The sequence below is a fragment of the Callospermophilus lateralis genome, chromosome 7, assembly GCF_048772815.1.
Source record: "Callospermophilus lateralis isolate mCalLat2 chromosome 7, mCalLat2.hap1, whole genome shotgun sequence".
NCBI lineage: Eukaryota > Metazoa > Chordata > Mammalia > Rodentia > Sciuridae > Callospermophilus > Callospermophilus lateralis.
The window spans coordinates 97,343,702-97,369,865 of record NC_135311.1 but is presented as its reverse complement, the minus strand read 5'-3'; the positions used below and the strand labels follow the sequence as shown (position 1 = coordinate 97,369,865).

Sequence of the window (26,164 nt, the reverse complement as noted above, 5' to 3'; positions counted from 1 at the left end):
TCAGTCCCAGGTACGGTAGAAAAAGAAATCAATATGACTTCCTTAAAAGCAAGAAATATAGCTAATCTCTTCATTTGTGCAGTATGCCGGGCACAGGATTCCTTTCTTGGATTTTCTTCCCCACTAAATACCTTCTGCTAAGGAACTGAGAATACAGAGAGCACACATTGGGTCTTTACACACTAATCTGTGAGAGCCAGAAACCAAGAACAAAGGAAGAGGAGGAAAAGCAGGGCCAAGTTAGGTGACAGAGTGTACCCAACTCCAAGGTTTTTGATTTGTGGATGAGAAAGTTACAATTTTTCTGAGTTCACACTATTTAAGAGAAAAAGCATAGACCACATACAGGAAAGAGACCAGCATAGACCACAGGAAAGAGAACAGCATAGACCACAGGTCTCCTACCTCTTTTCACAGAATTCCCCCATTCAGATAAGATCCCTCTCTTCAAACAGAAGAACCTTCAAGAACATTAATTTTGTACTCATCTAAAAGCCATGCTGAGCTACACCAAAGGTAATGGGTATTGGGGGGCGGGGAATGCTCTCAGAGAAACTCCCAGCTGAACACACAAAGAAGCTGGTTTCTAAGGAACAGCATAAGGATTTTCTGAAGGAATCTATGCTGGTGAGATTACAAAAATCATAATATATGAATAAATGAACATATGGAAGAAATCAGCAAAACCCTTTCCTTCTTCCCATATGTAAACTCAGCCTTCGCCTAAAGTCCTTAAGTAAATGCAGATGCAGCCAAACCAGGCACCAGATGGCAAACAAGAGCTGGAATGAAAGGTAAAGAAAGCTTTCAGTGTTTATTTGAAGACTGGAAAAAAGCCATGATCCAAAATGCCATGGTTTCCTCAAAATGGCAACCTGGGGTCACCAAAGCCCAAACCATGGCCCCTAAGTAACCAAAACAACAAAACTAGAGTAATCGAGATTGGAAAGCTGTAGGAAAACCACCACTATCTTATGTGAGTGGAATCCAGTGTTAGACTAAAGTGGTAATTCTGGGAAATGAAAGAAATGGTCAGAGTAAAGGATCAGTGCAGAATAGGAAGGTGGCAAGAGTCATCTTCAGCTGACAATTAACATGTGCCAGGAGCTTTGCATCCTTGGTCTCATTTAATCCTCTCAACTACCCACTAGGTATTGGCCAAATCTATAAGTGAGGGAATTTCACAAATGGGTCAAGAGAGATTAGCCCCCCCACCACCACCAGGTCATACCACAGGAATGCTAACCTAGCTTTTGGTGATTCTCCATGTGCTGCTTCCAGCTCTGTAGCTCTGACTTCCAATCTTTTATCCTGTTGCCAGACCATGTAATATTTTTGTGGGGGGCAGAGGGTACTAGGGATTGAACTCAGGGGCACTCAACAACTGAGCCACATCCCCAACCCTATTTCATATTTTATTTAGAGACAGGGTCTCACTGAGTTGCTTAGTGCCTCATGTTTGCTGAGGCTGGCTTTGAACTCATGATTCTCCTGCCTCAGTCTCCCCAGCTGCTGGGATTATAGGCATGCACCACCCAGCTACCATGTATTATTTGACAAAGAAAACATGGTCCCTGGAAGATTGAATTCAGTGCATAAATTCCTAAGCATCTACCATTGCTAAGACTCTGGAAATACCCATGGGTTACACCTAAGTACCACACATACAGGAAAGCCATGAAGCACCCTCTCTGCCCATCTTGCCCAAACCACTAGCCCCAATGAAGAGGTTACCTGGCCAGGTACTATCTTGAGGGGATACTAGCAAACACTTGGAGTAGGAGACAGAGCATTCCATTTGAGACCTTGACTCTAATTTAATGTCACAAAAGGCACCCTTGCATGTTCTTCATCCACTCTTTATCTTGTGATGAGCATCAGACATGTAAATAAATGCCAAGGAGTGTCCTGTGGGTTCTGGCTTTCATTGTGCATGAGTTTATATATTGTAGGTAGTAAGTTCTGATAATGTGTTAGCTTTGATTAAAAGTTTTAAATGAACAATAAAATGTGTTCTCCACCCCCGATTCAGTTAAACCATTCATTTGCTTGAAGGTGGTGTGGTAGGATAGCAAATACTTTCAAGTTGGACAGCCCTTATTCCTAACTCCCCCACCATCTAAGCATGCTCTCTTGGGCAAGCCACAATATGCTTTGGGTTTTAATCTCCTTGTCTCTAAAATGGAGCTAACATATACCTCAAAGGACTGCTTTGATAATTTGTTTTTCACTTTCTTCATACCCATCTCCTCTCTTCACATGGCTCTTTTTCTTTCTTCCATTGTTTTGCCTTAGCAAATCCCAGTTCTGGGTAAATCCAGTTTTCTGAATACTCTAAGACAAAACCATGCAGCCATAAGAGGAGTCTAATCACTATATCATTGGTCACCAGTCTCCCTTACCCCTGTTTCCAGGTGGGTTTGGCCAGTGGGAGGCACCAGCAGGAGCTTGGTGGCATTTCTTTCCCAGCTGCAACCACCTATTGTCCATCTACTCACTTTAGACCACAATCCCTCAGGTGCCCCCTTCCCTACAACTTTCCCTCCATGACGGAAACCTATCCATTCTCCCCTTGTTTCTTCAAGCTAAGAGGTATTGATGGCTAGTGGTGTTGCTTGTCATCCAGAACTTGTTTCTTCCCTAAATCCAACTGTTTCCCTCCAATACTTTATTAAATAACTTGCTTCAGTTATCTAGTATGAGTGTCCATCTGTTTCTGATGGAACCTGACCATTTTATCATGTTGCTTAATTTCCCATTTTCCACATACTTACGTCAAATGGTCCCAATTCCCACCCATCTTTCCTCTCACAGAGGAACTCTTAGTCTCAACACAAACTGACTCAAAAAGAAATTTAAAGCCATTAGAAAGACACCCACTGCTATGGTTTGAATGTGCCCCCAAGAACTCATGTGTTCATGTGAAACTCAATCCCTAACGTAGCTGTGTTGAGAGATAGAATCTTTAAAAAGTGGTTAGGAATAGCCCTCATGGATGGGTTATTAAGGGAGGGAGGGAGTAGTTGCAGAAGACAGTTTCTGATGAGTCTGGTCCCTTTCCATTTCTCACGCTTGCTGCCTTGCCCTTCCACCTTCTGCATGGGATAATGAAGCAAGAAGACCCTTGCCCGATGCAGCTCATTAATCATAGAGTTCCCAACCTCCATAACTGTAAAACAAATAACCTATTGTTTATAAATTATTCAGTCTATGGTATTCTGACATAGTAACACAAGCAGACTAAGACAATTACCATCAAATTGTCTAGCTTTTTTTTTTTTTACCCAGTAGCATGCTGGAACTGGCCCTTCCTGGCTGACAAGGGTAGATTGTATACATCTCTGCCCAGCCCTACATTCAGTACTATTGCATTACTAACTCAAAAATGTCTACATTGGAAGTATTTGCAACACAGAAATTGATAAATTTTACATATTAGGTCTATTTATTTTTTGATAAGGTCAGTTGTACATTCTCCAGCACACTTCTCATAACCATTTCTTTTTCTCCTTCACATTTGTTATAGAGTAAGATTTGTCACATCTATTTTCAAAGGCTCCTTTGTCTTCCACTGCTTCTGACATGCCACTCAATCCATTATCCTCTGTCAGTCCTGTGTGTTTAGGCTATCCTTCAACACTACTTCCTGCTCATCAGCATTTAAATATTGCCCTTGACCTGTGCTATCCAATACAGTAGCCACTAGTCAAATGTGGTTATTGACCCCTTAAGATGTGACTAGTTGTTCCAGTTTGGATAAACCCCCAAAGCTCATTGTGAGATAATTCAAGAACATTTAGAGGTGAAATAACTAGATTATGAGAGTTATAACCTTATCAGTGGATTAATCCATTTATATGGATTAACTAAGTAGTAACTATAGGTATGTAAGATGTAGCTAGAGGAGGTAGATCTAGGGGCATGCCTTTGGAGTTTATATTTTATCCCTGTTGAATGAAGCTCTCACTTTGTGCTTCCCTGTTGCCACATCCTGAGCTGTTTTCCTCCACCAAACCTTCCACCATAATGTTCTGACTCACCTTGGACCCAGAGGTACAGAGTTGACCTCAAAACCATGAGCCAACTTTTCCTCCTCTAATTGTTCTCCAACTTTCCCCTCTATAATTAGGTCTTTTGGTCATGGAACAACAACAAAAAGAAAAGAAAAAAAAACTGACTAAATCACTGCTCCAAATCAAAATGTATAAAACACACACCAAATTTCAAAGACTTGGTATAAAAAATGTGAAATATCTCATTAATAATTTTTGTATTGATTACTTGATAAACTTGTAATATTTTGGACATAATAGGTTAAATAAAATTAAACTCACCAGGGATGTTTTAAACTTTTACAAAGTGACTACTAAAAATTTTTAAATGACTTATGCATCTCATATTTCTGTTGGATTGCATTTCCATAAACTCTCCCACCTTAAAAATAAAGCTACTGCTACTATGAAGCCCTTCAATTACTGCCTCTCTCAGCCAAAAATGTTGCATAAGTTATGTCTCCTTAGTATCTTGATTTTCTCACCAGCATGCTCACTTCCTTCACAAAGGATTCCACTCCCAGAATTCTACCAAGGTCATGGTAACTTAGGTCATTAATGCCAACCTAGGGCATTGCCAGTCCAAAGGGCTTTTCAATCCTTTCTTTACCCTTGGTGGTATTTTGCAAAGTGGAGTATTCTCTTCATCAAAACACCCTTCCACTGGCAATGGACTTTCTTAAATTTTTCTCCTGTTGCTCTGACTATGTCTTTCCAAATTCCTTTGAGAGCTCCCCCTTTCTCTTCTGCCCAATATTAAATGGTGGTCTTCAGGATTCTGTCCATCTCAATCACTTCCAAAATTTATTTACTATTCAAGTGCCAGCAGTTCCACAGATATCTACATAACTCCTCCACTTAAAGGGCTCATGAGCATCTCAATTTAAACATTTTAAAATCTGAACTCAGCATCTCCACCTTTGCCTGCAAAACTGGCACTACCCCAGTACATGGCACTGTCTGTTAATGGCATCACATCTACTTCATCAGTCTTGACAGAACCTCAAAGCCATGCAGAACCCACCCTCTCTTTCCCCTTCTTCTCTCTCACAATATCATTCTAAACTACATTTCATGTCCCTTGAATCTTCTGCTTTGCTAATTCCAGTGAGCAATAGCCCAAGTCACCCTCATATCTCACCTGGACTGTTCCAAGGTCCTTTCAAATGGTTTGCCTCCACTTTTACCATTCTCTAATCCTTTTCCTACATTCAGCCAGAGTGAGCTTTTGCAAATGCAAATAGGATAACTCTTGCTTAAAACTCTCCAATGTCTCCCTTTTGATATTTGGCATAATGTCAAAAAGCTTTAATACAATTTAAAATGTCATCCAAAAGCCTCACTCTGCCTTCATTTATAGCTTCATCTCTTATCAGTCTTTCCCTTCATTCTGTCCACTCTAGCCATCCTGGACTCTTCTAGTCCTCTGATTGTCATATAATCTTGACTTGAAGCCTTTAATTTTGCATTTCTTTCAGCCTACAAGAACCTTCATCATCACTTTTAACATGTCCAAATCCTTTTCAAGTTCTGTAAGCTCCCTTACTAGATTCAACTCCTTCTTACACTCTCCCATAGCACTTGTGTTTATCCAGTAGACTCCAAACCCTATGACAGCAGGAATCAGAGAGATCTGGTTGCCTGATAGATCTATCATGCCCAGGAAAATGTCTGGCACACAATAAATATTTAGTAACTATTTGTTGAACAATAAAACTAACATTAAGTGGCTCAAACTTCCCATTTGGGGAGAAGAGGAAACTGGAATCTAAAGAAAGGAAGCCACTTATCCAAAATAACAGACACCAAACTAAGATTAAGACAGGCCTGGAGCCTTCTGATTTCCAGATCAGTTTTTTATTTTTCTAGCATATCATGTTCCTGTCTATAATATGGCATCCAGAAGAAAGCAGACTGAATTCCCTGTCTTGTGAAAGCCAGAGCAAGCTTGTGTTCATAAACATGGCAGACATTATTGTTTTCTTTCTTTGTTTTATGTCAAAGGCCTGGAAGTCCAACCTAAAAATAAACTTCATATTTCTAAACCTAGAACACCCTATGAATTTTATTGTCTACAACCTTCTTTCTGCTCATTGTTTGTCTTCCTTCCCCTCGTTAACCAGAGGCATCAGCTGGTGTGTGTTGAATGGCTCCTGCATTCCATACTCTTTATCACTCCCCTACCCAGGCAGCATGTCACATGCAGCAGAAGATTAGGAAGTGCTGCCTGTAAATAGTAGCACTCAGGAGAACATTATAAGATCCTGTGTAGTGCCAGGGAAAAGATGGATATAGTAAGTATTAGGATAAAAATAGCTCACTTTTTTGGCTATTACTTTGTGACAGGCACTAACTTTAATAGTTTTTGTGCATATCCTGTTTTCCCTTAACAACTGCATTAGTAATTGTTTCTATTATATCTAGTTTATAGATGAGTAAACTGAAGCACAAAGAAGTTAGTAAATTTCCCAAGCTGTTCAGTTAGCCAATGGAAGAGCCAAGGTTTAAATCTAGGCAGTCCAGAGACTATGGAAATTGCCTGACACTTAGGAAATACCGAAAGGCACAACTATGGGGGATCCAAGTGTTACTTTATACACACACCCTGGGTCCCATCCCTGAGTTATTCATCAGTCCATTAAACCATTTAATCCTTCATTTCTTCATTCTCTCAACATGTATTTATGGCATTGTTATATTATGTATATCAATTGTTTGGAATACAGATTAAAATAAATGACCTCTACATCTCACTGTACACTGAAGGAAACATACAAGTGAAAAGACTTATTCTACTCTGCTCATTAATAAGATAGAGGGGAGCCAGGAGAGTGTGGAAATAGAAAAGACTACAAACCAGTGTAGTAGGACACAGCAGGGATTTATCCTTGGCTTTCCCTCCTTGCTTCTTCCTCTCTCCACCTGGCCTCTACTCTCTCCCTCTGCTGGTGACTTCCTACTTTCCTTCCAGATCTTTTATTGCTTTGGTGCTTTGGTTCCACCCTTGGCATCCCCAACTCCTGGCTTCAGATTTAACTTCTTTGCTCGTTTTCTTCTTGAGGTTGGTTTGGGATGAATTCTGGCTTGGACAAAAGGATTATATATTGCAAACTAATCTAACTAAGTCCTATCCAAAGGCAGGCCAGTGTGTCCAGGTTCCACTGCCAATATGGCTCTGGCTCAAAGAGTTGATGGTCCAAAATCTGGGAACTTTATAGAGCATAGAGAAATAGATGCATCCATCCATCTCAGATGGTTTTGTTATTCATCTGCCTAAACACCAAGCAGTTGACCTGACCAATTACCCCTTGCAGTTCAAACATTGATCACTATGTTAATATCATAACAAGTTTTGATATTTTACTGCCAATTATGTTTTCTGATCTGCTGGCTAAAAAGTCTTCCTAATGGGGCTGGGGTTGTGGCACAGCAGTAGAGAGCTTTCCTGTCACATGCAAGGCCCTGGGTTTAATCCTCAGCACCACATAAAAATAAATAAATAAAATAAAGGTATTGTGTCCAATTACAATAAGAAATAAATATTTTAAAAAGTCTTCCTAGTAAGGAATTAACTTTGAAGTAAGCAATATAACTTTATAAGAGGATCAGACCCTGAGACCATTCAAGATGTTTCATTTTCTCTAGTTGCAATCTCCCATTGGCCTGCTACATCCAAAGCAAAATTTCTCCTTTAAAGCCATAAATGAGACTTATCCTGGCTAACTGGTCTCTGTGGACTAGGAGGTACCATTGAATTTAGCAAAAAAGAGAGTATTGTGGTGATTCTTGTTGATAAACGTGTGTTGGCATAATAGATGATGGATTCTAAGCGAGCCATGGAAGAATTTAGTGCCAAACAGAGAATATGGATTAAAAGAAAAGGAAGCTATCCAGAGCTGCCATGAGGTAGAGAAGGACACTTGGTAAGAATGATGGTGCAAATGAAAGAACTGGACTGATGGGCAATTAAAATCAGAAAGTGGCTATTAGTACATGGCAATGTACACATGTACAGCAGTCTCCGTAGATGAAAGTTTCATAGTATGGCTGTGGGAGTGAATGTTGAAGTAAAGCTGAGAGGAAGTTTTACTGAGTTGAAAACATTTTGAAATCATAAGACTGGAACATTAGATGGGTCTTATAAACATATCCTGAAATCTTCCATGATAATGATAAACCAGGAGGATGCGATCTAGAATCCTTAGCCTCATTTAACATAGGGATGTAAACAAGAGGCTGATGGTGATAGCATGAGATTCAGGTATGTGTCACTATATCTCTATCCTTAGGTGGCATAAAGCTCAGAGGAGCAAGCTTTTTTACTTGTCTGGAAATAATAATGAGGAACCATGAGAATATTGACAGCCCACACCTTCTGCAGTTCACCCACCTCACCTACCTGAAACACATATAACATGGCAATTCAAACCTTTCATTAAGTGTTTGGGAAATAAAGTTTACTTTAGTCAATGAATAAAAAAATAATAATAATAATATCTACACTTTTAAGCATTTAGCCTATATAACAAGCCTATGAAATACATATTAAAATTCTCATTCTTAAAATGAGGAAACTGAGGCTCAGAATGTTAAATGGCAGAAGCTAAATTCTCTGGCACATACCTATAATTTCAGTGACTGAGGAGGTTGAGGCAGGCTTCAACAACTTACGGAGTCCCTAAGCAGCTTTGGCAAACCTTATCTCAAAATAAATTATGCAAAAGGCTAGGGATGTAGCTCAATGATATGTTCAAGTTCAATCCCCAGTTTAAAAAAAAAAAAAAGGCAGAGCCAGGATTTAGGTTGTGGTCTATGTATCAGCAAAATCCTTGTTCCACAGTAAATGGGTAGGAATATAGATTCTAGGGCTCTATGTCTTCTTCACCTTTCATAAAATACATAAAGTGTTTAATGTAGTGCTAACTATGTAAGTATCCAATAAAAACTAGCTGGTATTATTATTGTCATTGATGATTTTTTGTTATTAATATTATTGTTTCTACTATAACTCTCTGTCAAATATTTCAGCAGGATCATTTTCTATTTCAGTTAACCATGGAATGACTAGATGAGTGTTGGTTTGCAGTTTTTTAAATCCATAATCTGATGCTTTTAGCAAGAAGCTTGATTTAATTTAATTAATTTATTTATTTTGCCTTTAGAAAATTCCTAAGAAGTGAGTCAAGTTCATCTAAATAGGATGGATACTTGCTCACTATTCATATTTCCACCTTGCTCTTAGCAGTCAGGCCACATATTAGAATCCCCATCCCAAAAATCTCACAACAGAAGTAAGTTGTCTTACCTATCGGAGCACAACTCTCCTGTGCTGTATTGGCCTGTGGTTCAATTGGAGTGAAACTGCACCTTGCTGGGGAGACCAATGTAGCCCTGTCAGAGTGGGTCTAGTAAAACCTTCATAAAGTGTACCATTGGGAGTCAGGAGTTACTTGGCAACTGAGAGTTAATCAAAAACCACATGTGCATGCAGCCAACGCAACAGATTGCACAGCTGGCAAAGACTTCAGCAATAATTTAATCCAACCCCCTCATTCTACTGATAAGGCAAGTGAGTCCCAGGGAAGGAAAGGGTCTGGCTCAGGGTCATACAGCTGGCAGTAATTTTGTTTCAAAAAGTAATGTGAACAGTCTTTCTATACATCAATGAATCTACCTTCCTATCTTTGTAAGCACAGCATAATGACTACGATTGTCTTTGACAGTGGAGAAAGCAAGCTTTTAGAGTTTTACAGGGTCCCAGAGTCATCAGATGAAGGTAAACCGTCATACACTGAAGCTAGAAACCTACCTACTGATAGTGACCTCCTCAAGATTGGACTTAATCATATCAATGAGTTAAAGCAATTTTCAAATCCTGGCCTAGCCTTCACTAGCTTAGACAAGTTCCTTAACCTCTCCAAGCCTCTGTTTCCTCATTATGGGCTTAGATCAGACTTTCCTCAGAGTGCTTGTAAGGATCAAATGAAGCAAAATATTTAAAAAAATGGTACTTTGCATAAAATTGGTATCCAATAAATTTATTCTGAAAGCTAATGTTTAGTGCCCTGCTAAATTAGGGATTCATCAGACAAGAAGAAAGCCAAAAACTCTGCTTTCCTGGTACTTAGATTTGGGAGGCAGGAACAGAGGTGAGGGCCACAGAGGAGGAGATAGACAGTAAACAAATAAATTAATGTAATTTCAGATGATGCTATATGCTGTGAACGGTTATAAAGATAAGAAAATGAGACGATGTGACCTCTGGTGTTTTGGAGAAGTAGAATATCTCAGCTCAGAGTGGCCAAGGGCAGTCTTTTAGAGAGTATATTTGAAGAGGACATAAATCATACAAAACAAAAATGTGGGAGGTCCAGAAGAGCATCCCTGAGAGAAGAGGAGGGGCTCAGGCAGTAGCAGGTATGGCATGCTCAGTCAATAGCAAAATGGCCATGTTTTCAGGATGGTGACCCAGGGAGCTGGGCATGAAATGAGAGGCTGGAGACTGGGCATCTAGCTTCATCTTGAAGTTCTAGGCTATCTTACAAATTCTAAGTTTCATTCAAAAGCCAATGGAGCCTAGCTGGGGGTGGGGTGGGGGGTGAGGGGACATGCCTATAATTCCAGCTATATTGGAGTCTCATGTAGGAGGACTGAGAGTTCTGGAGGCCGGCCTGAGCAACAGTGTGACCCTGTTGCCCATCCCACCCCCGCCAAAAAAAGCAATTGGAGTCTATTGCGGTTTTTAGAAGGGGAAGATACTGTGATGTATTGAAAAACAAATGTTCGGTCTTTGTTCCTAATTCCTGGCATTTGAAAAAAAAAACTTTGGCTCCTAAAAACCAAAGTTCCTTAAACCTTTAGACTCTCGAGAGTAATGTCTTTTTGTGTGTTAATAAGATAACCAAGGCTAGGATCCCTTAGATAGCGTCAGAGGAAACTGGTGACCAGAAAGACTAAGGCATGACAGAGGGTTGGAACTTTCAGCCCCAATTTTGACCTTCCAAGAGGAAGAGGGTCTAAAGATTGTGTCACCAAAAGGCATTGATTTAGTAAATTGTGCCTGTATATGAAACCTCCATAACAACTCCTGAATGATGAGGTTCCAGTGGCTTCTAGGTTAGTGAACACATGGAGGTGCTGGCAGGTAGCAGGCCTGGAGAGGGCCTGAGACTCACTGCATCTCCCACCCCATGCTTTGTCCTATACATCCCTTCCATTTGACTCCTCATGAATTGTATAGCTCATAATGAACGGGCAGTAGAAGTAAGCTGTTTTCCTGAGTTCTGTGAGCCCATTCTAGTAAATTATCAAACCTGAAGGAGTAGCAAATAGCAGAACCCCCAATTTATAGTCAGTCAGAACGCCCAGACTTATCACTGGCATTTGAAGTAAAAGGTCTTGTGGGGACTGAGCCCTTGGTGTGTAAACTCTGACCCTAACTCCAGGTAGTGAGTGTGAGAATTGAGTTGAATTTTAAGATACAAGTCAGTGTCTTGAGTTGGAGAATTGGTTGGTATGAAAGAAAACCCCACATATTTTGTATCAAAAGTGTTGTGAGTGAAAACAGCCCAGAGGGAAAAATCTAATTTAAACTCATGCATTGGTTCATTTGACCAATATTGATGGATTGCATGTTCTAGCCAGGAACAGTTTTTAATGCAGTGAATGAATCAAATTAAAACCTCTGGCCTCACGGAGCTTGCATAAAAGCAGAATAACAAATACGAAAGGTTTATGGAGCACCTACTGTCTGCTAGCACTATTCTGAGTACCTCCTGTCAAATCACTCCTGTGATCCTCATAGCAAGCCTTCGAGGGGAATGCTGTTATTCACCCCGTTCCCATAAAAGGAAACAGCCATAAAGAAAGCAAGGAACCTGCTTGATCCCAGTCAGACAGCTAGTCAGTGTAAAGCCCAATCCCAAACTCTGGCAGTCTGTGAGAGTCTTATTATTTTAATCACCACACTCTATTTCTGAAAACTCATTCTGACTGGCCATGACTGTTATAAAGGGGACCCAAGTGAAAAGTCAGGAGACCAGTTAGGAGGCATTGGCCAGAGAGTTGATTGTTGGGACTTTCAACAATGCTGTTGTGAACAGATATTATTACTCCCATTTTGTAGATGAGAACTAAAGCTTTGTTCACTTATCTGGAATGCAATAGCACTCAGATCCAATCCCATTTGTCTCTAGAATGTAGTATTGTCCTACTATCTGCTCCATTTCCTATATGATTAGAGACCTCCACACCTTCCCTCTTTTATGATTAAGAGATTAACCGGAGGGGCTGGGGTTGTGGCTCAGCGGTAGAGTGCCTGCCTAGCATGGGCGAAGCCCTGGGTTCGATCCCCAACACCACATAAAAATAAATAAATAAAGATATTGTGTCCAACTACAACTAAAAAAATAAATATTAAAAAAAAGAGAGAGATTAACCGGAGACTACTTGAAGATGCAGTTTAGAGTCAGAATTGGAAAACTGTGCATCTAAAACTGTTCTATGCCCATTTAGTAGGCCTTTCATAATTGAAAATAAGATATAAATATAATAACACACAGGTACACACATACAGTGTTTTTCTCTTCTTATTACAGATTTAAAATTGAGATGTAGTATTCATAACATGAAATACATGGATATCAATTGTACAATTTGATGAATTTTGATGTGCATACTCATATAATCAACACTAAAAGCAAGATATATAAATGCATATGTGTGATAGGTATATTTAGAATGAGAGATGAGGAGCAGTCTGTGTATCATGATGAATGATGAAGAGCTCTCCTACTCTTTTTTCTTATCCCTTCCTGCTTCTCAGTTGACATTATCCTTTCCAATGCATTGGGGTTATACAGAATGCCAGGTGCAGGTCAAGAAATGACTGTGTCAAAAAACAAAACAAAAAAATAAATAAAAGAACAATTATCCATTTTTCAGTGCTTGTTGGACGAAAATCACATTGCTATATTTTCTGTTTTTCTATGGAGGGGTCATGTGCCTCAGCCCACATATTAGCACATGAACTTGTTTTTCCAGTAAAATGAGTCAGAGTTCCTCAAGAAGGCAGATTCATGTATTTCAGAACTGTGTGTCAGCATCTATGAAAAAAAGTACAGTGTCCTGTATTGATGCATGTGAGACACACACACACTCAAAGTGATCACACACAGCTAATAAACAGCAGAACTCAAGCGTGGAGGACTCAAGGATCAGACATTTTTCTTTAGAGTGGGGAGGGATGATACACCATTGTGTCTGTGTGGGGCTAAGCAATGGCCTGGAGCCAGAACCAGCTTTAATTCTGGCTTTCCTACAAATTGGCTTTCTGATCTTAGGAAAATTGCTTAGACCCTCTGTTCAGTTCTATCATTCACAATGTGAGGATAGCTGATAATATCTGCCATTGAACCAAGGGTTAAAAAGGTCATATACATAAATCAAGTAGAACAATGCTCAGCAAAGAGTAAATGACTGAGAAAGTTTGACTGAAACAGCAACGGCCATGGTGACTGAGTGTTGAGGAACTGCATATGACATGTACCATACACCACATTATGCCACCTAGATCCCATCAGCTAAGAAACATTCAAACATGCATCCTCAACATATGGAAACTTATTAATATAAAAACAAAATATTGGGCTGGGGTGGTGGCTCAGTGGTGGAGTGCTCACCTAGCATTTGTGAGGCACTGGGTTCAATTCTCAGCACCCCATATAAATAAATAAATAAACCAACAAATAATTAAATCATAAATAAGATAGTTTCGTTGACAACAAAAAAAATGTTAAAGAATGAAATATTCTGTGCTTGTAGATACTCTGTATAACAGGCAAAATACAGAGGAAACAAAAACATTTTAAATGTGTTTGCCTATCACAGTAACATTACACAATATCTAAAGGTCTATTATTTTTTTCTGTGGCCAGGTGTGTTTTTAATGATTTCTAAATGATTTTTGGTGATTGCTAAAAGATTTTGTCTGTGCCTATGTATCCATATCTCAAACAATCTTCCCAATGATTTTTTTTGCAATTCTTGCCTCACCTGACTAGATGTTTGTTGTTTTTACCTTGTAATATGAAGAGCAAGTGCTGAATATAATGTCACAATTTGCTTCTTTGCTTGAATCCAAATTATTACCATTACCTACAATCCATTGACTGAATCCTTTTCAGTTGCTTGCCCATTTGGGGAAGATTAGTTTACATAAAACTAGATAATACCTTTAAATCCATGGACCTAGAATATTTAAATGACAGCACCTAGCAAATTCTGGAAGCAGAGGACACTCAGGAAGCACCATACAGTTGTACCTTGGTCCTGGGGCACCTCTACTTCTCTCAGTAACCCTCACATAGCTTACATGCTTCATGACAGTTTAATGTATGACCCAATTGAAGGAATCTGATGCCAATCCACATACTGAATTCTGGTAAAGCTTAATAAGTTTCCTTAGGTCAAAAATAAAATAACTAGTGCTTCCAGTTTTTTCCTTCAGAATCCTAGTGGATTATCTTCAGCACTTTCTAGGAGCATGTGCCTTTCAGGAAATGCTGGCTTTGATGATCTCACTTTGCCTCTGTTATGAAAGTCATCACCCTGTCATTCAGCAACTCACAGATAGTAACCAAGCACCTGTGGGTGCTTTGACATTGCCAGGCATTCTGCCTACATGGCATGGTTCCTCTTCATAAGAGTTCACATATAGCTAGCTCCCAACACCAGGTCCTAATGTATTCTCCCCTGTAGATCATAATTATAGACACTAGTAGTCTTACAGTGCCCATTGGTGCCTAAATCTAGACTACGTGGCAGGCTTCCTCAGAGGTTAAGGCCATGGTTTCCCAGGTTAGGAGAGAAGGTACCATATCTCCTGCTCTCCAGATTACTAACATCAGTATGTCTACCACTCAGTTATCCACATCTTCTCCAAGGGTGCTGAAGATCCCCTTCCTTCCTTTGCCCTGTCTTCCCTGATAACTCACGTCTATGTGTGGTCCAGAGCTCTTTGGTAGTTCCCAAAAGGGCTATAACACATGAGAACTGGGTGTTTCCCCTGCCTACAATGAGGCCTGATGCTTGCCAGTACTGCCTCCAGAGAATTGGTGAGCAGAGCGTGCTGACTTGTGTCTCTGCCTTGACACACCAGGGAAGGGTCAAACCACATGAATGAGGGCTTTCATGGGCAGCTACAGGGACCCCATTTTTTTCCTTATAGAAGCCCTTCACTTGGTTTCAGAAGTGACAATCAAATGTGAACTTTCATGGTTTATTTATAGCTTTGCCTTACAGAGAGAAAGAAAAGAAGTGATTAAAATGCTATTTTACAAAATATTTTTGTTTTTAAAAAGCTTTCATTGTGTGGGCAAAAAGGAAAAAGAAAAGTCACTCTATTCATTGTGCCGTCTAGACTCAAACAAAGAGGGTAGCGTGCTGCAAATTAAGATTGTCCGGCCCCTGCCTGCTGACAGAAAGTATTAATTTGGAGTCCAACTTCAAATAAACCCTTCTGAACAGAAATATATTGTGGGGGTGACTATATTTAGCATAGACCAGCATTTCCATAATAAGTTCATATTGTTATGCTGTGGTAATTTTCAGACTTAATACAGCCAGTGTGTTCATGAGGTTTCAGTTTTGTGTTAATTATCTAGAGAAATTGGAAAACTCAGCAGAGTCTGTGATGACAGGGCTAGTTCTCTGGGCATTCTCCATATTGCCTCAGGTGCCCACAACAGCCTTTCGAAGACAAAGAAGGGGAAGAGAAACCTGTACCAGTTTGATTACCTTTGTAAGCATAACATTTTTTTTAATATGATGTGTTATATTTGTATTTTTTACAACAATAAAATCAATATATGCCACTGCAGAAAATTTTTTTAAAGTTGATAAGAAAAAAAATTGTTACCCATGCTCTTGAAATTATTAACATTTCAATTTATTTTCATCCAGCCTTTATTATGCATGTGTAACTTGCCTTTAGTGACTTTGGTAAAACAAAAACTTGTGTGGCACAATTCCCACTATTCTTGAGACAGTTGAAAAACAACTTTATTTTTGCCCTCATTGCGCCTGTCTATTTGTGCAATAGAGCCAGCTTTTCCCTGTCCTTGTTAAAAATTCCAGTAATTCCATTATCTTCCTAGATAAGAACAAAGTCACTTATGGAATAAAGATTTTATGGACCCTTTATATTGTGAGTCATAACCAAAATTCAGAAATTCAAATATCAAGGAATATATGAAAATAAAATTAAGATGTCTCCCAATTTCCCCAGCTGGGCTTTGCACAAGTGAGAAGTGGTAGCTCTGATCAGATTGGTCTCAGAAGCTTCTATTATAGAATTTTTTGGAGACCCTCTATCTCAGAAAGCCTGTCATCTGCAGTGTCTCTGTCCTTGTATTCCAGCAAATGGCTTATTTTTAATTCCTTGGAAATCCTGTAGTTCACCTCCAGCCTCCATAAGTGGCCATAGTGGACAGGATCTAAGACAACTCAAGATAGTCCTCTCACATGTAGGCCCAAGAGGTCTGTTGGAAATAGCCATGCCTTTGGGACAGGCTGTGGCAATGTTGGCTGATCCCAGTGCAATCCAGCCTTCACTTCCTCATGGAAGCTGCCAGCCTGCCCATCTTCCCAGCAGGAATTGCTCACTGTGCACCTCAACCATGAGGACCTGCACCCAGGTCTCCATGGGTCTCAGTGGAGCCCTGCTGCCTTAACTCATGAAGAGAAGACCTCCCCTGACACCTTGCTCTGGAAGAGGCCTGATGCACAGTGCACCAACAACTCTCTCCTGAGACTCCATCTTGTTGATCTTCCACATGGATGAAAGATTTCAGAGAGTTGATTTACAGGTCTTCAACAACTCTTTCTACAAATTCTTCAGGGTGGTCTGTTTCCAGCTCACTGGGGTATCTTATATCTGTCATCTTTAGATCTCAGCCAAAACTTCCATTTTAACATTCTGTCACGTGTATTATCCTTCAGTTCATTCATTCCATCAACATTCCCTGAGTGCGTGTGATATGCCAGATGCTGAGTTTGGCAGTGAAAATAATTATAACAATTCCTGCCTTAAGGAACTCATAGTCTAGTTGGGGAGAGTGATGTGTTAACAGAAAATTATGGCACCATGTCATAAAGATGGAGGCACAAGTTGCTGTGGGAGCAAATAGTTCAATCTAGGGGGCAGGCAGGCAATGAGGATGAGTCAGAGAAGTCTTCCGTGGACCGGGAACCTGACTTAAGTTTAACTTTTAAATGGATTATTTTTCAGAAACAAAATAAACTCCTTCTAAATCTTCTAAATCTCTATTTTGAACATTTATTTCTCAATAATTTATTTTTAAAGCAAGCAAAGGTAGTGTGAAGAAGGAAGAGGGAATTCCCTGATGTCTGCCATTTGTTCACACATCTGTTACAGTAGGAAGGAAAATAACATTTACAGAGTACCTTCTTTAATACAAGTTTCCTGGATCCCACCCATGAAGGCGATCCTGGAATGTTGTCTCAAGTCTGGAACCCAAGCAAAACCAGGAGGGGCATGCTCCCAGGGCATTTTCAAGATTCAGAGGTGGTGAAAGAAGGTTAGGGTCCCCTCAGAAGCCCAGCAGAGGTCTTCCTCTGAAGACCTCTGCTGGGCTTCTGAGAATGAAAGAATGAAATGAGAATGAGTGGCAAAGCTAGTGCTGGGCATTGTGGACGACACCTCAGCAACACGTGGGTCTTGTTTTAAGGAAGTCAGAACTTAGCCTGTGAAGGAAAATGTTCTGATATGATGGGCTGAGCAGAGCTCTTAACCCAGCCTTAAGTGGAGCAGAAGCAGCCTAATAAAATGTCCTTGCCTGTTCACTGTGATGACTCTAGGCAGCCATTTTGTTTGTTTATTTATGTCTTGTCTCTGGTTTTCTTGTTAATAGTTTTCCCTCATTTTTTATATCTCTGTCATTTCTTCCTGCTTTCAATGTGCTTGCTACTCTTAGCAGTTCTGATATCCTACTCAGCACTTTCTCATCCTTTGAGGGCTGGGAACCCAGATAACTAGTCTAGATTGTTCATGCTGTCCTTGCAGAAGAATTGGCAGAGCATTGAAAAACTGTGGAAATTAGCAGATTAAAAGGAATTGGGTTTCCTTGAGTAATTATCAAAAAGAATTCTATTCACGTCTAGCATAGTGCTTATGCTACTCTCTTTTGATCACAACCAATGTCTTTTCCTTTCTGTAGTGAGCTCCTTGATGGAAGGAAGGCTATGCAGCGTGCCTCTCCATGTTTCATGTGTGGAGTGCTGGGCTGGGCACATGAAAGGGTTTATTGACTATGCAGGAGGTGCTGAGATTCAGCAATAAGCAGACCAAGTCCCTCCCTTCTGTTTACATTTCAGTAAGGACAAGAAAACGGACATGTAAACCAGTATAGGCATGGCAAATCAGAAGGCAATTAATGGTATGCAAACCAGTCAATCAAAATAACATGGCAAGATGGTCTGAGGACACTTGGATATGTTTTGAAGATACCCAAGTGTTCTCACATTTTGTACGATAGTCAGCTTTTCACATTATTTCCTCCCCTGGCTAGTATTGAGTTTCTCTAGGAAAAATAAATAAATAAATAAATAAATAAACTATGTCCTTTGCAAATCTGGATCCCTAGCAGTATCTGGTACATAGAGAGTAATTAATAAATGTATGGCATAAGATGTGGCATGTGTGGCTGGGCGCAGTGGCACACACCTGTAATCCCAGAAGCTCCGGAGGCTGAGGCAGGAGGGTCACAAGTTCAAACCCCAGCCTCAGCAAAAGTGAAGCACTAAGCAACTCAGTGAGATCCTGTCTCTAAATAATATACAAAAAATAGGGCTGGGGATGTAGCTCAATGATTAAGTGCCCCCGAGTTCAATCCCTGGTACTTCTCACCGCCCCGCTGCCAAAAAAAAGAAGTGGTGCCGCAGTCTGGCTGGGCACAAATCACGAGCCACTCACAGCTTTGTAGATTCAAACAGCAATTCTTTATTCCCGATCTCACACCGGCCCTTTCCAAACACGTTCTGGCGAAATCCACGTTCTCTGCCCAAATCCACACCTCCACTGGGCTTCTGTCTCCCAAAAATGCTGCCTGAATCGAGTGGCTCGTGATTTGTGCCCAGCCAGACTGCGGCATTGTGGCACATATGAGCCCATCCTTAAAATGACCGCATCCTTAAAATAAGAGTTAAATAGCTGTAGCTAAGATAGGGCCTGTTTTGTGAAGTGTTGTCAGGCCATTGCTTGCTATCTTCCTGAGTCATTTCTATTGGACTCCAAAGTTTGGGTTCATGCCATATCTCCTTATTTTCTCACGACCTTAATAGCCTTGGGAGTTGCCCAAGGAAAACTAACACTTTCATCCACATAATGGAGCCAGCACAGTCGATGGTGATCTGAATGCTGTATATACCATACCACATCCTCTGGATGCAATGAACTGTTACCTACCTACCTGAGTGTTCCACAGTAAAAACAGGAATGTCCTGGAGTAACATTCCAGAACTCAGGTCAGTTAGACTCAGTCTAGAGGTCTCACATCTATATTCACAACTTAATAGATTGGGAAAGGAGCTGAAAGTGAATTGAAGAGTTAAGTAGGCAATGTACTTAGTGGCTGATTATATGACATTCTTATGCTTTTGGGTCCGTGTGGTCAGGAGGGAAGGTAACTTATGCTGATCCTTGAAGGCAATCACAGAGGTGCTTGGCTTTCTGGGTAGTTTGCCCTAGAGGCCTCAACACACAGCTATTTTTTAAGCTCAGGATATGTGGTCATAGGTTTAACCTTAACTATTCCTTGGGTCATATTCTTATTGGCAGAGAAAAACAAGTTGAAAATCATACTGACTGAATATTGTAAAGGGAAGTGAATTCTAATTCAAATGTCATTGCTTGTCACAATCCTCTCTTTGGTTTTAGCTTTCCAACCCAACTGTCTGCTTTGTTTTCCATTTAACAGGAGGCAATGGCAAGAATGAGCAAAGTTGGGAAAGTTGTGTTTCCGAGACTTGAGGATAAGAAGTAAGTTTATATTTTTTATATGTGCAGTGCTAAATAATGAGAACATACAAATGCTTACAACTATAGATCTGAAATAAACTTTGAATGTTAGCTAAATCAATTCTTTCATTTAATAGCTGCGAGAAAACTAACTCCCAGAAAGATAAGGTCACTTTTACTTACTTAAAATTCAAAGCTAGGTATGGCCAGATCTGGTGTCTGATGCAAGCTTCTGAACTCTGAGACCAATTTTTTTTCTGGGTCACTGGCAACAAATCTGGTCTTCTCTGTTATAAAAAAAAAAAAATCTTTTATATCTCCCTTCAAAGAACCCAGTAACATCCACCCATTCTTTGTATCACTTGACATTGAGGACTTTTAAATGACCTTGGTCAGTGTTATAATCTCAAGTCACCACAATATTCATTCACTGATTCCCTGCTATATTCAAGCCTCTAAGTTAAGCAACATGATTTAGAGGGGAATAAGATACAGTCTGATTTATGCACATAAGTCCTTTCAAAACAAAGGACTATTTTCTGCCATAGAAATGTTACCATGTGACAAAACAGCCCAAAGAAGAAAAGAATGTGACCCTATAAAGGTGAGGAAAACTTTTTGAGAGAAGATTAAGTCTCATTTGGCATTAAATGCTTAAAAGAAATCGTAGACAGGCCAAGATGGAGAAGAACATTCTTGATAGAGGGGATGACATATGCAAAGATATAAAAGTGGAACAGCATGGTATGTTGAAGTCACTATAAACAACTCATGATGCTAAAACACAGAATATGAGATGGGGAACGGCAGGAGGTGAGATGGGAGGAGGAGGTCAGCTCAAAGTAGGCTGTGCTAAAGACCATGAACCTCATGTTCACGCAAAACAGGCAAAACAGAGATACTTAACCTTAAACGGTGGCTAGATGTGGTCAGATGCAGATTTTAGAAAGGTCCTTCTTAGAGGATCAATTCAAGGGGGGGTAAGGGTAAGAAGTAAACCAGAGAGAAGGCTTTTTGAACAATCCAGCTTAGAGATGAAAAAGACCTCTATTAAGACCTCTATTTCATTGGTAGTGAGTTTGAAGATAAAAAGACAGTTGTGCAAGTGCCTTTATAATTTTAGGAAATTATTTTTTGTTATGACATAAATCCCACCACACAGTGTAATAGACATGCAAAGGTACAGATTCCACCAAAACATGTTGTTGAACAGTTTTGGAAATGTCCCTGAAAAAGTGATCCAGTTTCTTTTCGTTTTCTTTTTTGTGTTCAGATGGAGTCAGGCTATTAAAATCCCTGAATATAAACCTCTCTCTAAATTCTGGGCTCAGAGGAGCAGAGGGCTCAGAGGAGCTTCCATGGGGAAGCTCAACCCAGGAACATGGAAAAGGCTGAGTTCCCAATGCACTGAGTTCCCAATGCATCCCAATGTCTGATGCTCTCCCTCTTTCTGCTCTCCTCATGGCGGCTGGAATATCCCTTGCTTTTTGAAATGAGAAACAGATTATCTTCTCCATCTCTTCCCTGACCCTCTCAAGACTTTCGAAGGAGGCCTGTTTCTAAGTTTTTGGTAAACCCCACATATTTCTTTTGAAAGAATCTGGCTTCTCTCTGGCAGCTGGGAGCTGGGCACCTATGAAGGAGGCACACATGGTACTGCAGCACCATCTTCAGGTGGCCCAAAGATTTGCACATGGAAAGCAGGAACCCGTTCCCTTCTGTCTCATCACTTCGATCACATTAATTTAACTACACGGGACATTTATTTAGATCTGTGCCACAAAGAAGCAACTGACTGAGTTCAGGAGAATCTGGAAGAGAGTGGGTTCATCTGACTTAAAAAGTCTAGATCACACAGAGTCTAATCTAATGACTACAATTCAATTAGCAATTTTTCAGGATGATTCCAAATTTTGTCCTTATGCTCAAAACAAATTTATACATGACTTTAGAACAGTCACTTAAAAGTATCTTGAAAAAAATGTGTATTAAAAGACTATCAACAAATTTACACCAGGTGTGGTGGCATATGCCTGTAATTCCAGTGGCTTGAGAGCTGAGGTAGGAGGATCACAAGTTCAAAGCCAGCCTCATCAACTTAGTGAGGCCCTCGACAAAGTTAGCAAGATCTTGTCTCGAAATAAAAGATAAAAAGGGCTAAGGATGTGGTCTAGTGGTAAAGAGCAATCTCCAATACAAAAAAGAAAATTAACAGGCAACCCACATAATAGAAGAAAATATCTGCAAATTATATATCTGATAAGGAAGTAATATCCAGAAAAATACAGAACTCCTAAAACTCAACAACAACAACAACAAACAATCCAATTCAAAATGAATAAAGGACTTGAATGGATGTTCCTCCAAAGAATATATAAATAACCAATAAGCACATGAAAAGTTATTCAACATTACTGTTAGGGATGCAAGATGCCACCTCACACCCATTAGGGTAGCTACTGCAAGCAACAGTAACAATAAAATAACAAGTGTTGAGGATGTGGAGAAATTGAAAGCTTTAAGCATAAAATGGTATAGCTGATATGAAAACAAATGTGTATGTTCTCCAAAAAATTGCAAGTAGAATTAACATATGATATAGCAATTCTGCTTTTGGTATATGTCCAAAAGAACTGAAAGCAGGATATGAAGACAGATCTATATACCCCTGTTTACAGCAGCATTATTCACAGTAGCTAAAGCTTTAAGAACAACTCAACTGATCCATCAGTGGATTAATGTATAAGCTAAAAATTATATATATATATATATATATATATATATATATATATATATATATATAATAGAATATTATTCAGATTTAAAGAGGAAGGAAATTCTTTGAGGTTAAGACAAAATTAAATAAGATAATCACAAAAAGACACACTGTATGAATTACCTATATGAAGAATAAGGCTAGTGAATAAAGTTGTCGCAAAGCCATTGGTATTAAATTTGGAAATCCTTGGACTGGTAAGATAACTCAGTGATAGAGTACTTACCTAGCATGTCAAAGGCCATAGGTTCTACCAATAGCACCACAGAAAAATAAATATAAAATTGGAAATCTTAAAGTATGTGCAAAGATTACTGACCTTAGCCCCATTTTCCAAAATCAGAAAATCCATATTATGTTGTGTATTGCCCAAAATTTATATTATCATAGAGGATCATTAGAAGCAGAAAATTGTCCCTAAAAAATCATTCTATGAGTATTGATTTCTGGAGGCTCATAAAATTGGTTTTAGCGATATCTACATAGCTACATTGATGAAAATATTGGATTATTAATTACTTTAAAAGTAGCAACTAGCATTTATTATGAGTCAGGCATTGTTCTAAAAGCTTTGCATATATTGCCTCATTTAATTCACACAACAGTTCTCTTGAGGTAGATCCTGTAATTATTCTCATTTACACAAGAGGAAATGTAGGCACAATTGGATTAAGTACCATGCTCTGGGTCACACAGCAAGCCATGGCCATGCTGAGATTCATACCCCAGCTTCAGAGTCTCCTCCACCCACCCCTTAACTGTGTGTTTGGCCCTATCACAGCTCCTACACTACCAGAATGCTTAAGGTAGAAATGTGTGACAAGTAGAAGCCTGTGTGCATCCAAAGTTTCTCTTACTGCTTGTCTCCCCCAATTCACAAGCTTCCTCCAGAGCTCCCTCATCAGGACTCCTTTTGGAATACCCCAGCATTTACCAAACCATGTTGAACTAGATTTATCAACCCTTATCCCATGTCAGTACCTCCTAGAAAAGGAGTAAGGACAAAGTTGCAAGGCTTCAAGTGCCATATTTGTCCAGGCTGCAGTTACCTTTCAGCATTGTGATACAAAGCAGCTCCAGCTGCTCTGACATCTGACTCATAGCCAGCACCAGTTCTGACAGGTCTCACCCAAAGAGTCAGCCAGAGAGGACAGGGAGATTGAGGTCCATGACCAGATGCCTGGAAGGCAGGGCACAGCAGCAAGAAAGTCCTTACACATTGTTCTTATGGGGTTTCACAATGGAATAAAGCAGTTTACCCAGGACTTCTAGGTGCAGGATCCATAAGAGTAATAAAACATTCAGTCTCATCTCTGGTTAGGCTATGGTTTTACACTAGATCAGTGGCTAGTCATGTAGCTGAAGTTGGGAATGTGAAAGGCTCTGTGCTAAGCCTGGGCCTTTTGGTACATGCAGCAGAGGCTTTGAAGTCAGACCAATCTGACTTGGAATTCCAGCTCTGCTGGTTTTTAGTTATAGTATTTTGTTTATACCCCGTGAAAAAGATGACCTTATCTCAGAAATGGAAATAATCCATGTAGCACTGCATGTAATTTATAGATAACAGGCATGACACAGGCTAATCTATTGCCCAGGGTGCTGTAAGCATTCAAAACCTGGAAGGTGTGTGTGTAATTGTAACAGATGTATTTCCATATTTCTGAATGCAAAGCAACACTGCTTGATAAAGTCATCTTGAGACTGTTAAACATATTCATCTTTCTCCCACAGATATTATGACAAGAAATATCAAGTATTCCTGAAGCTGGTTGAACACCAGAAGGAGTATTCAGCAATCATGAGTGGGGACTGAACAGACAGACACCAATGCCATTAGGACCTCTGTCCTTGCATCTTACATTCAAGACCCTTTAGGTATCATCTCATCATTTCTGTATTGTCTTCTAATAAAAATTTGGATATGTGCAACCAGAACTGGAATCTCCCATTTCAAAACACCACTCTTATCTAGTTGGCATTTTCTGTGCAGGCACTGTATGCCAGAAGTCTCATGTGGGGTCTCATCTCACATAGGCTAGATCCTGGAGACCATTTAATCCAGGGGAGACTTGTACTTAATTGATTCTATAACGTACAGTAAATGAAAGACATTGCTTTAGATAGAACATTTAATGTATGTTCTCTGTTCCTTATGGCATTCTCCTTCTTAATAGGATACTGTCTAGGGTCAAATATTGCTTTCAAATGCAAAATCATCATTTTTCAATCATTATATTAAAGATAGGGATAGGCAAGGATCATCAATGGATCCAGGAGGAAATTTTGATGAATAACAGGATGTATGCATGTTCTTAAAATGTCTCTTTACAGATTGTTTATTAGTTACAAGAGGAAAAAGAATGTTAACGATACAGGGAAAAAACAGGACAACATCTTGATTGGATGATCCAAATTAACTTCAGATGGGCAAATAGACATCATGTGCCTCCAGATGTGATAGCATGGAAAGAAATGGCATCACTCAGACTGGGAATGCACAGCCTGAATCTAATCATAAGGAAATATCAGAAAAACCCATCCTGCATTCTGTTTTCTTTAATGGACTATATTCTTCAAAAATGGCTATGTCATAAAGACAAAAGCTATGGAAAGTTTCCAGATTAAAGCAAACTAAATAAACATTATGGCTAAAACGATTTTGGGGTAGACAAGGGTTTGCAAAACTATAGTTGTTTCAGTTGATACAAAAGCAAACACCTAAACACACACATATACACATATACTCATTCACACATTGTTTCAGACCCAAGAATTAATGTTGATTCAGGAGCTATTACAGTTCAGGTGAGTTTGGGCATAGAATATGCTGAGGCTTCAGCAAAGTAAGACAGCAGACAGAAAAGAAAAATCCAATGGAATGCAATCAACAAATATCCTTTGGTACTTTCTGTGTGCCGGCATTATGCTAAACACAGAGATACAGGAACAAATAAAACTTGGTTCCTACAGTCAAGGAGCTCTTGGTCTAGTAAGATGTAATCAGATAAATCAACAACCTTGCATTTTAGAAGGTGCTGCAATGAAGGAAACCACTTGCTCTATGGAGCAGTCGGAAAAGGAGGCAGAAGAAAATGAAAAGCAATATGGCATAACAGCTGGATTCACTTCTTTCTTGCTAACTGACTTGGAGAAAGGTCCTTTGTAAGCCTCAATTTCCTTATTTTAAAATCTATGTATTAACAGTACTTACTTTACATGTTCTAATGAGGATTAAGTGAGTTCATGCATGTATGGCACATAGCACAATTGCCTGGACCAAACCTGTCTTATTCTAGGGCC

The 26,164-nt window shown here is 39.6% G+C and overlaps 1 protein-coding gene across 9 annotated transcripts in view; it reads left to right on the top strand.

Moving 5' to 3' along the window:
- Positions 1-25,332, top strand: part of Fggy (FGGY carbohydrate kinase domain containing) — a 399,645-nt gene extending 374,313 nt beyond the window's left edge. For 8 of the 9 annotated variants that reach the window (XM_076862364.2, XM_076862361.2, XM_076862362.2 and 5 more), the window contains 2 exons: positions 20,048-20,109; positions 24,596-24,815. In XM_076862364.2, the coding sequence (XP_076718479.2) occupies positions 20,048-20,109; positions 24,596-24,677 (144 nt within the window). In that variant the 3' untranslated portion in view covers positions 24,678-24,815. Of the gene's footprint in view, positions 1-20,047; positions 20,110-24,595; positions 24,816-25,195 lie in introns of those variants that run through there. The other variant, XR_013091912.2, reaches the window with a different exon arrangement.
- Positions 25,333-26,164: the final 832 nt, after the last annotated feature.